This window comes from Pelodiscus sinensis, chromosome 10 (assembly GCF_052426305.1).
Source record: "Pelodiscus sinensis isolate ZL-2025 chromosome 10, ASM5242630v1, whole genome shotgun sequence".
Taxonomy (NCBI): domain Eukaryota; kingdom Metazoa; phylum Chordata; order Testudines; family Trionychidae; genus Pelodiscus; species Pelodiscus sinensis.
This window is the reverse complement of record NC_143061.1, coordinates 34,431,205-34,446,353: the sequence shown is the minus strand read 5'-3', so window position 1 is coordinate 34,446,353 and position 15,149 is coordinate 34,431,205. Positions and strand designations below refer to the sequence as shown.

Sequence of the window (15,149 nt, the reverse complement as noted above, 5' to 3'; positions counted from 1 at the left end):
AATTGTATTACACTCAAAGGTAAACTAGAATTAAATTAGTTGACATTAAATTACTAGAACCTTGTCAATTCTTGGGCTGCTGAGATTAGTGGCAAGAAAACAAAGAACAACATTTATGCCACTTCATGCTGTTCTGACCTACTTGCCTTTAAAGTTAAACAATGAAAACACTACATATTTCTAAATCAGTCAGTGAATCAATCAGTAAGTCTTTTAGGAAATGTATTTAAAGTTTACAATTTCTTTAATAACCAGCATATTTTGATTCTAATAGTTTAAATATGTACTGTCTTTACACCTATTTAATATATACATTTGATTAAGGTCTTAGAAAGTAACATCTTGAATAAGTCATCTATAAAGTACACATCTCATAAAATGTCACTAATAATTATTATAAGTGCCTGGAACTACAGGATAAAGGGAATATCATTGCACTTTTGGCTAGAGGGCATCCTGATAAGTTTTAACACTCAAGTTTTAAGATGGGAAGGACAGAATATGAGGAGAGGCACACTCCATACCACAAGATTGGATGCAGCTTCAAAGGGCACTGTCTACTCACTGCACAAGAATTCTCTGTGTGAGGGTTTGTTTTTAGAATACTGTATGGTTAGAGTTCAGATGTTTTATCAAATACTTGTTCAGCTGCAAACATTATGCTGAAGTGTCATTAAGGGTGTATTTTAAAGCCTCAAATGTAAACAAATTAAGAGTTGTGGATGAAAGTCTAGATTGGCACATCAACTTTAAATTGTACTATTGTGCACAAAAAGAGCAGACAGAAATCACCACCACTGTATTTAAGACTTAAAGTTCAGTCTTGGCTTTTATCTGTTGCTGAATAACTCGTTTTTTTTTTTTTTATTGAGCGCACGCACACAGAGCTATAATACTAGCTTATAAAACTTCCTACATGGAATCTAATACTATACACAGACTTTGTCCTGAGCAAGTCCTGGGTAGCTGGCAGTTGCCTAGTCCACAGCAAGCCAAGATAACCTGACGAAAGTTAGTTGGCTGCAGAAGCCCCAAAACAATACCTAACAGAACTCTGTAATACCAAGTTGCGTGCTGTCGGGGTGAGCTAGTGCTCATGAAGATATATTCTCTGCAGCCAGAATTGCTTAGGACAGATCCTCAAAAGGTATAAGTCAGGGGTGGGTAATATTTGTAATAATTTTTGATGGGAGAGCCACTCCATGAATTTGGTAAATGGATGGTCAAGGGCTGTATTTTTCTATGATATTAATGGATGGGGTGTGGGTATAGGAGGGAGATCTGGTTAGGGCACTGAAGTGCAGAAGCGAGTGTGGGTTTGGGGAGAGAGTTTGGGTTCGGGAGCAGTTCTGACCTGGGGGCAGGGAGAGATTTTGGGTTCAGGAGGAGCTTGTAACCTGGGTTGGGGATGCTGAGAGTTGGGCTGCAGGAGGGGGTTCTGACTGGTGGTTGGTGGTTGAGATGCGGGAAGAAGTGGGGTGTGAGGTGTAGGTTCTGGCTGTGAGACATTTACCACAGGCGGCTCCCAGCCAGTGACCCAGCAGCAAGCAAAATACAACCTGTGGACTAGATTCAGCCCACCAAACATTTGGATCTGGCCTGACAGGGCCTAGAGAATGTATGTGTGGCAGAGATACATGCTGGCCCCAGCAGCCACCTGCTCTGAGCACCATGTGGAGCCAAAGGAGCCAGTGATCGGCTATTTGGCAAATGTTTGGTAGGCCGGAATCAACCCGGGAGCTATATTTTGCCTGCCCCTGGAATAAACTGGTAAATTATTTTTATTGAGGAAAGACACAAGATTAAAAGCCTGGAGGATCAGGTATTATTTATGACTCTATAAACTCTGACAACTCAGTTGGTTTCCAAATTTGAAATATTTGGCCTTAAAATTAAGCAGATAAATAGAAGTTTTAGGAGCCACCCTGCACCCAGCACAGTCCCATTGGCTGGTTTTGGCCAGAAACCAGCCAATGGGAGCTTCCTGTTTGAATAACAGGCAGCCAAGAAGAACCATGTCCCCCCTGTCCTCAGTTCAGATATTCACTAAAGCACATGGCCAGGCAAGCAAGCAGACTGGCTGGGAAACATTTTAAGCTCTTCAAGCTTTAGCTATGCAGGCATGTAGGCAAGTTTGGCTGCAAGTCTCCTGGCCACAGCCAGCCTCTGGCACCCCAGCACCAACCCTCTGCTCCCTTCCCTCTCCCCCCCCCCACTTACTATACCCAAAACCTGTCCCCCTTTTGCACTCATACCCCCTCCGAGACCTGGCACCCCAATCTCCTGCCCCAAATCGCAATACCCTCCTACACTAGTGTAGATATTAATAATTTTCTCATTGACATTTTTATTTTAACTTTGTATCAAGTCCATTTAGCATTGTAATAAGTCTTTAGCTTTGTTGTATTAAGTCCTTATACAGTAAACTTCCGATAAACCGGCACCTTTAGGACCCAGGGGGTGCCGGATTACCAGATATGCCAGACTATCGGAAGGGAGGGCTATGAGGGGTCTGGGGTGGGAGGAGAATGGGGGAGCGGTGCTGCGGGACCAACCCGGCAGCACCCCAACTGCTCTACCCCAGGCATCCCCAAGTCAGCCACTGCTGAAACTGACCAGCGGCTGACTCGGGGAAGCCTAGGGCAGAGCTGCTGGGGTGCTCTGCCCCGGGCTTCTCGGAGTCAGCCGCTGATAGTTTCAGCAGCGGCTGACTTGGGGAAGTCTGGGGCAGAGCAGCTCCAATTTTACGGCTGCCGGGAGCACTTCCAGGTTCCAGGTGGTGCCGGACTCAGGGCCGGACAGAGGCATGGGTGAGCCGCGCAGCTGCCCTGGGCACCAACCGAGGGGGGCACCTGATGGCAGCTGTAAGGAGCGTGCGGCATCCCTTACAGCTGCCATCAGGAGCCACACGCCCAGCTCCCACAGTGCTGGCCCGCCTGCATCCCCACGGCACCAGGCAGCAGCGCCCTTCCACCCACGGCTGCGCAGCCCTGCATGGCCTGGCACACGCTCCAGCAGTGCTGGCCGGGCCAGGCTGGGCAGTGCATGCGCTATGCGCCCTGGGGGTGGGCCCCGGGCTGCGCGCCAGCGGTAGTGGCTGGCACGCGCATGCGCTATGCGCCCTGGGGGTGGGCCCCGGGCTGCGCGCCAGCGGTAGTGGCTGGCACGCGCATGCGCTATGCGCCCTGGGGGTGGGCCCCGGGCTGCGCGCCAGCGGTAGTGGCTGGCACGCGCATGCGCTATGCGCCCTGGGGGTGGGCCCCGGGCTGCGCGCCAGCGGTAGTGGCTGGCACGCGCATGCGCTGTGCACCCCAGGGGGTGGGCCTGCGCATGCGCCCTGAGCCCATGGACAGTGCTGCACACCCGGGTCCAGGGCGCCAAAAGGGCTTGGGCCGGCCCTGGCCTGACTATCAGGAGTGCCAGACCACTGGATGCAGGACAATTGGAGTTTTACTGTATATAGAAACTTTGTATACTTTCATATAGAACACAGAAACTTTGTATTAAGTCTTTTTACATAGAAATCCTGTAGACTTTGTACCCCCTTTTGCTTAATTGATGGTCCTGTTGAGTGAACCAGGTGTGAATGGATAAGGCATGAAAGACAAGTACCTCCCTGCACTTGGAATGGTTGGAGAAGGGTGGAAGCCAGAACCAAGAAAAATGAGAAGCACAATGGGACCTGTGAAGTGGGCTCATTGAAAGAGGAGTGGACCTATGGACACCTGGGGAGTCAGCAACAAGTGCCTGCTTTTGGAAGCCCCCTCTTTGAAGGTGAATGTGGCAGCATTAAGACACCACCCAGAAGAAGGTGCCACAGAGGTCTAACTGCATATGCATATGATGACTCTCACAGGCGTAGAGCTGCAGGAGAAGGAAGACACTATAAATCTAAGGCTTTTTACACCCAAGATCACTTTTTAAATCTCAGAACAGGAGAAGATCTACCGCCCCGTCCCTTCCTTGAAGCCCCGTCCTCTCTATTCTCCTCCTGTCCATCACTTGCTATCCCCAGCCCTTACTTACACACACTGATAAACAGTGAAATGTAGCCGTGTTAGTCTGGTGTAGCTGAAGCAAAAAACAGGACTATGTAGCACTTTAAAGACTAACAAGATGGTTTATTAGGTGATGAGCTTTCGTGGGCCAGACCCACTTCCTCAGATCAAATAGTGGAAGAAAATTGGCACAACCATATTTTTTATTTATTTATTTTTATTTTTTTGATTGTATCCTTTAGTTGTGCCAATTTTCTTCCACTATTTGATCTGAGGAAGTGGGTCTGGCCCACGAAAGCTCATCACCTAATAGACCATCTTGTTAGTCTTTCAAGTGCTACATAGTCCTATTTTTTACTCGGATGAAAAGTTTATTTTAAAATTGTGATATATATTTTGTGGGGACAGAGTTGTGCGGCTGGGGGCAGGGGAGAGGGAACAGGGTGCTGGGAGGGCAGAGGACAGGGTTCTGCAGCTGGGGACAGGGTGCCAGTGGGGACAGAGGTTGGGGTCAGGAATGGGGACAGAGTTCTGTCGCTAGGGACAGGGGAGTGGGGTCTGGGGAGCAGGAAGTGCGGACAGGGGACGGGATGCCAGTGGCAGCAGAGAGTCCCCTCCATGGGCCTCCTTCCAGGATTCCCTTCCCCCCCCCAGAGGGAAGCCAGCATGTGCCTCCTCCTGGCCCGACTCCCGCTCTCCCCCTCCCCCCGCTACACAGGGAAATCCCACGCATTCTTGCCCTGGAGCCAAACCCCCTCTCCCACAGCACGGCGCACCCAACCCCCTCCCGCAGCACAGCCAACCCCGCGGGCGCCTGCCCTGGAGCCAACCCCCCCCTCCCGCGGCATGGCCTGGCCAAGCCAGCCATCTCCCTCCCCTTCCGCAGCGCGGCCAAGCCCCGCAGGTGCCTGCTCCGGGCCAAGCCTCCTCTCCCGCAGCAGGGCCAAACCCCCGCGGGCGCCTTCCCCGAGGCCAAACCCCCCTCCCGCCACGCAGACAAACCCCCGCGGGAGCCTCCCCAGGCCAAACCCCGGGGCCAACCCCCACTCCGCGGCGCAGGGAAATCCCTGCGCTCAACTCACTTCTCCCAGGGAAGCCGCCGGACTCCTCTTCTGACACCCCTTCCCCCAGCAAGTGACAGAGCTGTGGGAGGGAAGCAGCTGCAGACTTCCAGAGCCCCCGGAAGTGATGCGGACTTCACCCAGGACTTCCGTCCATCCACTACACTTCCGTCCAGCACTACACTAGAGGTAGGTAGTGGGGCTTCTCGGGGGTGGGAGGAAAATGGGGGGTGGGAGTGCCTGAACGCCCTGGCGATCGACTGGTCTAGGCCTCTCAATCGACCAGTCGATCGCGATCGACGGGTTGCTGACCACAGATCTAAGGCATCTTGCAGAGGGAATCCGGGTTTTCGTCTTGTCAACATGGGAGCATCGATCCAGACTGGCAGAAGCCTGGCTCCAACCCTCCCCCACCTAACTCACCTGGCCAGTGCAGTTAGGGGGAGCAACTATTGGTAACAACAACAAGACGGGGGGGAGGGGGTGTGCGTGCACTATATCATATGCATATGATAAGTATTGACTCATTTATGTGTGTATTACCAATAAATGTGGCATTTTGCCTTTTCCCCCTGAAAAGATCCCATGCAATACTTTTAAGTACAACAGCAGAGTGGATGCATAGGGTTTGGAAGGTGACTTGGGGGAGGAAGTTGGGATGCAGGAGGGGTAGGGATGACAGAGGCAGGCTCTGGCTGGGAGGTGCTTACCTGTAGCACCCCCAAAGCAGGCTGGATTCCCTGTCTGTTGCAGCTCTAGAGCATTGAAAATGCAACCTGCTCCCTCCATGTGGCTCTCAACTCTGGGAGGGGGGAAGAGGCTGGAACCACCCCATCCTCCAAGCCAATATCTCAGCTCCCATTGGCTGGCTGTTTCTGGCCAATAGGAGCTGACGATTGGGCTGGGGTCAGGGAGATGACTTGAAGCCTCCCCCTCCCTCTGGAGTAGAGAGTCACAAGGAGCAGCCCTGCATTTAAAACAGCAGCTGCTGTGTGCCTGAGTGTTACAGGAGGGGCATCTGCCTGCCATATCTAGCAGTTTGGCCTGCAAGAGGTATCTTGCCCAGCCCTGCCTTAGCCTTAAAGCCATGTGACAATTCTGCTTTCCTTATTTTAGTTTCATAGATAGAATTAGATTTTTTTTTACTCCCTACCCTAACTTCTATGGATCTGAAAAATGATTCCATACTGCTCGTTTTAGCAGGCATTTAAGGGTGTTTTTGTAAATTATGGAACTTTAATGAGCGTATGCAGTCTTGGTTTTTAGGCACAGATCCTGATTTCATCCATAGTTACAGGAATACCCTTACTCACATGTGTAGCTGCAATCAAAAGATAGGGACAACTTATGAATAAAGGCTGAGGGACTTGACCCTTCATCATCTTAAGAAATTTGTCAATATTTTGTAATAAATATTTTTAAACCAGCTATTAATCCATTTGGAACACAACATCTGCAGCATGATGCTTAACTCAAATACAAGTTATGGAGCAGCATATGCATTTTAAAAATACCTAGCAGTTCAGTTGTACAACTAGTCCAGCAGCAGAACTCACAGCATCTGACTCCCTTATCCCAGTATCTCATTCTTTGTTCTCCGCTATAACAACAACATCTTAAAAGCTGGAAAATTAACACGTTTTCAAACCGGCTAATGTTTCTTACCCAATTTTCCAAACATTACTTTTTTTACTGTCTTTTTAATGGAGCAAAAGCCAGCATGACTCAGTTTTATTTACTTTGGACTAGACTGAGCCTATGGGTGTGGTCCTAAGTCTGGGGCAGCAAAGAAACTGCAACTCCTCAGAACAAGTTCAGAGCAGGGCTTGTAGCTAAAAGTCACTTTCTCCCCAGCTTCTCTCTTACTATGGCATGTATACCTTATTCAAGGGGCTTATGTCTATTAATCCTCTGAACTCCACTAGGTGGTGTATTTGGTGGGACAGTGCACACAGTCCATTCCCACCTTCTTTCTGGCAGAGATAAGCACCTGGTGTGCAATTATTATTTATTCATGTATATCCAGAACTACAATCCAGACAGCTTACTCCCCTGCAGGGCTATGCAAGCTCACACTGCCCTGTTTATACACCAGAAATGAACACACAAGCACCAGCAATCCACTCTCTGCTCCTTTGTTCCTATATTATTGTAGCACAGGGAAGGGAGGAAGGGACCAGAGGGAAAAGGAAGGTAAGAAAATTAAGGGTAGATACTAAAAAAAAACAAAACAAAACCACACAACCACCCCAAAACCCTTTTTCCTCATCTCTTTTTTTTTCAAATTTGCCTATCACACATTAACAACAAATTGTATTTTCTCATATAACCTGTGCACCTCAAATGACAATAGAACAGGTCTGACTGTACACTCAAGCCTTTGTCTGCACTTTGCTGTGGATCTATGCTGAAGCAACTGATCCACCAGCTGTTGATTTACTGTGCCTGCTGTAGATGCTATTGATCAATGTCAGAGTGCTCCTGTTGATGCTAGTACTCTTATCAAGGAGAGAAGAGTAGCCAGCATCAACCTTACCACACGCAAGACTCCGTAGTGAGTATGTCGACTTCAGCTACTCTATTTGCATAGCTGAAGTAGACTGATGGTGCAGGTAAGTGTAGAAAAGGTATTACCCATGGATTCTCAACCATGGTTACATGTAACCATGGTTACTCGTAACCATGGGAGTATAGAGAGATCTTCCGGCACATCTAGATATTTGCCTAATTTTACATCAAGGCTACATAAAGACCACTAGCAAAATCAGTACAATTTAAAATTTCACACAATCACTTGTTTATACTGCTTTATATACACTCTGTGTGTGTGTGTGTGTGTGTGTGTGTGTGTGTACACACACACACACTAACTAAATGCAAGTACAATTTTTTCAATTGATTTATTTTGTAATTACGTGGTAAACTGAGAAAATATGTAATTTTTCAGTAATAGTGTGCTGCGACACTTGTATTTTTGTACTTGATTTTGTAAGAAAATAGTGTGAGGAGAAATTTGAGAGTTCACAAAACAAATCAGGCTCCTGAAAGGGTACAGTAATCTGGAAGGATTGAGAACCAGTGCTCTAACACTTATGATAACTGTAATGAGCACTACATTAAAATTTGCTTTCATCAGTTTTGGTTTAAAAACCTGCTCTTATTGAAGTTAATTGGGAGTCTTGATCTCATTTGAGCATGGTTAGACTTGTATTTTGCAAGTGTCAGCCACTATTTATTACTTTAATGTAACCTGACAAGTGTTTCAGACAGCTGAAAAACTGTAAGTTCAACAACTCTTATCAGAGGCATCTGTCACCTAATAGGAAAGAAGCTTCAGGGGTTAGCCAAGTTAATCTGTACAGAAAAATACAACAAATGGTCTAGTAGCACTTTATAGATTAACAAAACATGTAGATGGTATGATGAGCTTTCGTGGGCACAGCCCACTTCTTCAGATGACCAGAGTTATGAGTTTAAGATGCGCAGACCCAAAATAAATAGGAGAGGGAAAGGGGAGGGGGGAAAAGGAGGAGGGTGGGAGACAGGGAGCTAGAGGGAATCAGTAAGAATCTGAAGATTGGGTAGTTAAAACGAAGCAGATAACTACCCAATCTTCAGATACTTACTGATTCCCTCTAGCTCCCTGTCCCCTACCCCTCTTCCTTTTTTCCCCCCTCCCCTTCCCCTATTTATTTTGGGTCTGCGCATCTTAAACTCATAACTCCGGTATTCTGAAGAAGTGGGCTGTGCCCACAAAAGCTCATCATACAATCTACATGTTTTGTTAGTCTATAAAGTGCTACCAGACCATTTGTTGGTTTTTTCTAATAAGAAAAGGTTGACATTATAAAACAGGTAGCTCTTCATTCTTTTCAGAAGTGGTTTTGTGATATTAAAGAATCTTACTGTTATTTTCCAAGTACATTTGCTATTTGGAGGGTAAACTCCAGGGAATCCTTCACTCCCAATAAACCCTGACTCTCCAGACAGACTTCCTCCACATGTAAAAGCAGGCCTGTGAATACCAAACAAAGAAAATGCTTAGTTTGGAAATACATTCCGTCAACACTTTCTATAATACTGAGGATGGAAAGATCGTTAATCTGTGTGGTGGGGATGTTAGCTAAAATGTTGATACAAAAAAGGAACAGCAACTTTAAATAAATGTTTGAATAACGATAGCAGACTTTAACTTGCAGTATAACTTTTAATGCACAAACTGAAATGTGGCTAGAATTGACAGCTCAACCCTTAACCATTTTATATATAGTTCTGCATGCTGCTATACTGTATTTGCAATTTGAGTAAAAACTTTTCCCTATTCATAATAAACAAAATAGGAAGGGCAAATACCATAACAAATATATATATATATTTCTTAAAAAATAAACTTTTCCAGTAAATAAATCATTAGAAAATATAAGCTTGTGTTCCCCATCCTCATATTTTTCTGACTCTATTAGAATGACAATTTAGCATGCTTTAGAATTCTATGATATCTCAGATTTTTTTTTGTCTATATTGGGAATACTAGGGCCCATAATTCACTGTCAATGCAACTTTTGTCTGCACCACAACATCCATTTTAGAGCTGCACTGGTGAGAATTGTAGGTCCTAATTTTGCCTAATGACATTGAGGGGTAATTAGGTCATGGTTCAGCAAAGTACATGCTTCAGGTAAGCACATCCTTTATACTCAACTACTTTGCCATGGTATAAAACTCTTTGAAATCACTGACAGGTGACATGTAGAAATGCAAAATCAGTATTAAAAAACAAGAATTTGGCAAGCAGCCAAGGTGGTGGATGTTGATTTTCTTTCTATGAATCCAGTGCTGAAATATATTCATCCAAGAAATCATATTACAGAATGTTTGTTTTTAATTCCACAATCCCGCAAAATTAAAAAAAAATCCTTTTTAAAGTATAACCAGAATCTTTTAAAAAAAATTAAATTCAAGAAACAGATGCTTAGGCCTTTTTTTGTACAATACCAACAAATGCTCACATATGTTACGAGAAAAGGGTAAAAAAATCTCTGCGCTCCTTATTTCTTTTTTATTACAAGCAAATAGAACAGAAGAGACCCAGGCTACTCGTCACATTTCGTAATTTGCATAAATAATGCTAATCTTAATGCCCCCCTCATCAGAAGGCATTTAACAGCAACGTGCTGAATTGATGGGGTCTCCTCAAAATGGGATTCTATAGACTGCAGAATATATAGATCAAGTAGAATCTAATTACAGTGGCTAAGTTCAAGAGGCATTAATCCGACAGCAGGAATTGCCTGCTCGGATCCTGGGTGCCATGGCAGGAGAGGGTACACATGAACAAAAGGATATCTTGTGATGCAGGTTACCTGCTTTTTTTCCTGCTCCTGTCCAGTCATTTACTAATTCGCCACATTAAGCTGTTGCAATGGGCCTTTCAATCATTCGTGTGGTTGCATGATTTTTACTGTATCAACACCAGACTGGGATTAGATGGGAATTAGTGCCCTAGATTCTCGCCCTTCTCACTCTTCCCTCTGGCACAGGATCGTCTCCTCCCAGAACCAACCGAACACGTGCCGAGAGAGAACCTCTGCAGGCAGCCTTCTCTCCTCCAGCCGGGGGGGAGCGGCAAGTGCGGAGCAGAGGGTCTCCCTCCCCTCCCTTAGGAGACACTGAGTGGCCCTGACCACAGCCAGAAAGTCCAGCCGCCCCCCGCTCTGCTGGGCAGCGCAAAGCAACGCTGCAGGCGGGGAGCCTTGTCAGAGCGGGTAGGGGACTGCTGCTCGCCGACCCCGGCGCGGCACCAGGCGCAGCCGCCGAAAGGCTGGCGGGGAAGGCGCCAGCGTGGGCAGAAGCAAGAGCCGCTGCCTCAGCGCCCCCTCGTGCGCCCGCAGGGCTCGGACCCCGCGGCCAGGGGCAGGCGCACGAGAGACGGGCAGAGGCTGGCCGAGCCCCGCGCGCCCCACGTGGCGAAGCAGCAGCGGGCGCTCCCTCCCGGAGCGCGGCGCCCCAGCCCTGGCCCGTTACCTCTGCGGCGGCGGCTGCTGGAGGGAGAGTGGAGCGGCGGCCAGCAGGAGCGCCAGGCCCCAGGAGCACGCGGCTGGCCTCATCGCGGGCGGCCCGGCTCGCCTGTGCGGAGCGCTGGCTGCTGGCGGGGCTTTTAAAGGCAGGTGGCAGGCTCGGCAGCCGCTCCGCGCGGTCCCCCTGGAGGAGTTTCCCTGGCATCGCGCCGCTCCGCGTGAATATCCCGGTTGTTCTGCCTGGCGAGGGGCGGAGGGAAGAGGCTTCCCCAGCCGGGACTCTCCTCCCTCCCCCCCTCGTCCGGGCTTGGAAAACTCCCCGCACCGCCCGAGGGCAGAAGCCTGCCGCTCAGCGCCCTGCAGCCGGCTGCGTCTGCCTGCGGGGTCCCGCGGCTCCACCGCGGGCTGGGGGAGGCGTGGGCAGGGAGGTGGCCGCGGGGTGTCAAAAGCGGAGGTCACCACAGACCTCTGCTGCCTGGGTCCAGTGCGAAGGCCGGTCCGGGCAACACAAAGCACAGAGGCTGTAAACAACAGGCGCCTGTAAACATTCCGCGCGGGTGGGGAGTGTGTGTTTAGCCGCTAGTCCGGTTACTGGGGGGGTTTATTAGTAGCAGGGAAACTAATTTAGCTGGACTCGGTGACCTGCTGAGGTCTCTTCTGTGATTCCTCCCTGTCCCAAGGAACAGCCGGGACAGCTTCTTCATTTCAGGGACAGCGGCTCTTTTCTCACAAGAAACTTTAACATGTCTGATCGCAGGACGGGGAAGAAAAATCTTTCGATCACAGCGTTTGCGAAGGATGGATTATGTAACAAGAACTTTTTTCCCCTTTAAATAAATAGGCAGCGGCAAAGGGGGAATTGATTTCTACTAGTGAAGGAGGAATGCGTATGCAAGTTCAGCTATCGGATTGCACATATCATTTGTAAATTGTCATGTTCAATTATGTGGGGCCTGGGGAACTAGTGATCAACCTTAAAGTCGTCCTCAACAGAAATTGAGTTTGTGCTCTGCCTAATTCTGAGAATAATACCGTGCAGACTGCACTGAACATGCACAAAAAGTCTGAATTAATTTACATTATCATTTTCAAACCCTACTCATTATCTCAGAGAAAGAAATAATTACACCATGTTTATAATGCAGAGCTTTGCATTTCATAATATGGCACACCACATCAATTTTGTTTATAGGAACACAAATAAGCTCACTGTCGTCATCTCTACAATTAAGTACAGCTTTGTCAATATTTGTAAAATACTAGTCGTGCTTTTAAAAATTATTCTTTAACATTCTAAAGTAAATTAAAAACGTCATTTTGTTTGCCAGTAGTAAATATTGACTCATCAGAATAAGGTAGCATTGAAGATCCGACTATAACAAGGATACTCTTTAAGGACCTGTGGGGACTACTCATCTAGTAAAGTTAAGCACATTTGTAAGTATTTGTAAAGCTGGAGCCTAACTTAATTAACGGAGAACAGTAGTGGAAAAATGAAATCTTAATATTATTGTACCTAATTTTTTTAAGTTTACCAAGAACCAAGTAGTAGTTAAAAATAGGGATGTTAGATAGCAAGTAATTGAATAGTTGAGTAATTGTATGAAATCTTATCAGTTACATGACTGTTCAGTAGTCCCTGGAGCAGGGGCAGCAGCCCATGTTCTCCTGACCCACTCCTGGAGAGCCCCCTGCCACTCCGTGCTGCTGCCTCTGATACAGAGGCAGCAGCGCAGGGTATCAGAAGCCCCTGTCTGTGCGGGTCCGAGCTCCCTTTGGACAGAGGCTGCTGCAGAGGTGGGGGAGGCTGCCTGGACCCGCCAGGGGCAGAGGCTGCTTCCCAGCAGCACCCACTGGCCATATGGGGTCTGAGTTTCCATGGACAAAGACCATTCTGCCTTCATGGAGCAGCCTCTGTCCGTGGGGCGCCTGCTCCAGAATCTGTCCGCAGGGAGCAGGGACCACCCCGTGGACAGGGGCTGCTGCCAGGAAGAAGCCTTTGCCTGCAGCAGGCCCAGGCTCACTGCGGACAGAGCCTGCTTCACAGCAGCCTCCTCTTCTCCCTCCACCCCACTGCCTCTGATGGAGACAGCAGCAGGGAGCAGGCAGCAACACGGAGTTGGTGTTGTGGGGAACCAGTTTTTAAGCCAGCTCCCCCCAGCACAGGCTCCTGATTCCCCCCTCCTTACTGCCTCTAGCAGAGCTGGCAAGGGGGGAGAAATGCGAGTAGTCAACAAGATTAACGGAGAAGCCTAGGCTTCTCAGTTAACTGTATAGTCAACTACTCGTTGGCATCCCTAGTTTAAAAACACACATTTTATTCAGAACAATTATTGCAACCAATATTTTAATCTTCTTTTAAAGTCAATATTCTTAAAGTACATGGATTTAAAAAAAAACCTCAGCCAGACAGGACACTAAATGAACACATGGACAAGAGTAAAATGAATTGCCTGGGCAAGAACCTAGAACTTTATTTGAACTAGGGATGCAAAATCCTGTTTAGTCAGTTAACCAGTTAAACACCATGGGTGTGTCTAGACTAATATTTCATCAGGCACAAAGGATCTGATGACAAAAGGTTCTGGGGTCGGCTGATCCCCATCTAGACTACTGCGCTGTGCCGACAATCAGCTGATCGGCACAGCGTGGTGGCCATCTTGATGTAAATGAAGTGGCGATTATTTAAATCGCCGCTTCATTTTGCTTTGTCTAGTAAACTCATCTACATGGCTCCATCGACGGAGCCATGTCGTCTAGACACACCCTGGGCTCGTCTACACTGGCCCCTTTTCCGGAAGGGGCATGTTAATTTCAGCCATCGTAGTAGGGAAATGCGCGGGGGATTTAAATATCCCCCACGGCATTTAAATAAAAATGTCCGCCGCTTTTTTCCAGCTTTTAGAAAAGCCGGAAAAGAGCGTCTACGCTGGCCCCGATCCTCCGGAAAAAGCGCCCTTTTCCGGAGGATCTTATTCCTACTTCAAAGTACTACTTCAAAGTACTTTGAAGTAGGAATAAGATCCTCTGGAAAAGGGCGCTTTTTCCGGAGGATCGGGGCCAGTGTAGACGCTCTTTTCCGGCTTTTCTAAAAGCCGGAAAAAAGCGGCGGACATTTTTATTTAAATGCCGTGGGGGATATTTAAATCCCCCGCGCATTTCCCTACTACGGTGGCTGAAATTAACATGCCCCTTCCGGAAAAGGGGCCAGTGTAGACATAGCCCCTATGCTCTAATAGGACCAAGGGAGGAGTGTGTGTGTTGGAGGAGTGGGAGCAGTAATGTATAGATAAAGAGATGCTGCCTGTGGTATGTATGGTCCAAACAGGCTAAGGACCCTGACCTCCACTGGTATCAATCTACTACTTTTTGCCAGCATTAAATTCTCCTCTGAATTAAAAATATACAGTAATAGTTATTTGAACTTAAAGCTGCCAAACACAAATCTATAGGCCAAGGTACGTACATGTTCTCCTCCTTGGCCTCCCTGTTGTGTTTCCCAGATCTCTTACCTCAAGACTGCCTAGAATACAGCTCACACGTCCCTCCCCACCTCTGCTGCCTCTGTATCTGAGACAGCAGCACTGGTGGAGGAGGCAGTTGGCTTTCCAGGAACCAGTGCTCATGGGAGCTGGCTTTTACCTCCCCAGGAGCCTCTGTGGGGGCTGGTACATGCTGGGAGCCAGCCTAAAAGATGACTCCCCATGAGCACTGGCTCTTGCCTCCCCTTCCCGTCTCTGATACAAAGGCAGCTGGGGCAGAGGGCTGCGTGTAACTGTGAGGATTAACTAATGACCACAGGTTCATCGGTTAACCGTGTACATGGGAACACTTTCACATCCGTAATATGAATGGGCGGGGGTGGGAGCCTGCCCCACTGGGACTGGGATGGTGCACGGCGTGAGATGCAGCGTAGAAGGCTTGGCAATTGAAGGAGTGGTGATGCTGACATTGGTAGAGTGAAGGAGGAGATGATGGGAGATGCAACAGGGAACAAGATCTGAGCTGTTTAGGGCTGGGAGACAAAAGTCAATGCCGGGATTCAAAGGAGGAATCGACATGGTTAGCTCAGT

At 47.9% G+C, this 15,149-nt stretch overlaps 1 protein-coding gene across 1 annotated transcript in view; it reads right to left on the bottom strand.

Moving 5' to 3' along the window:
* The window catches only part of PCOLCE2 (procollagen C-endopeptidase enhancer 2), a 44,149-nt gene extending 32,764 nt beyond the window's left edge, over positions 1–11,385 (bottom strand). The window contains exons 1-2 of the mRNA XM_075937662.2: positions 11,084–11,385; positions 8,966–9,074 (exon numbers count right to left, since the gene is read on the bottom strand). Coding sequence (XP_075793777.1) covers positions 8,966–9,074; positions 11,084–11,166 — 192 coding nt within the window. The 5' untranslated portion in view covers positions 11,167–11,385. The remainder of the gene's footprint in view (positions 1–8,965; positions 9,075–11,083) is intronic.
* Between the last annotated feature and the right edge of the window lie 3,764 nt (positions 11,386–15,149).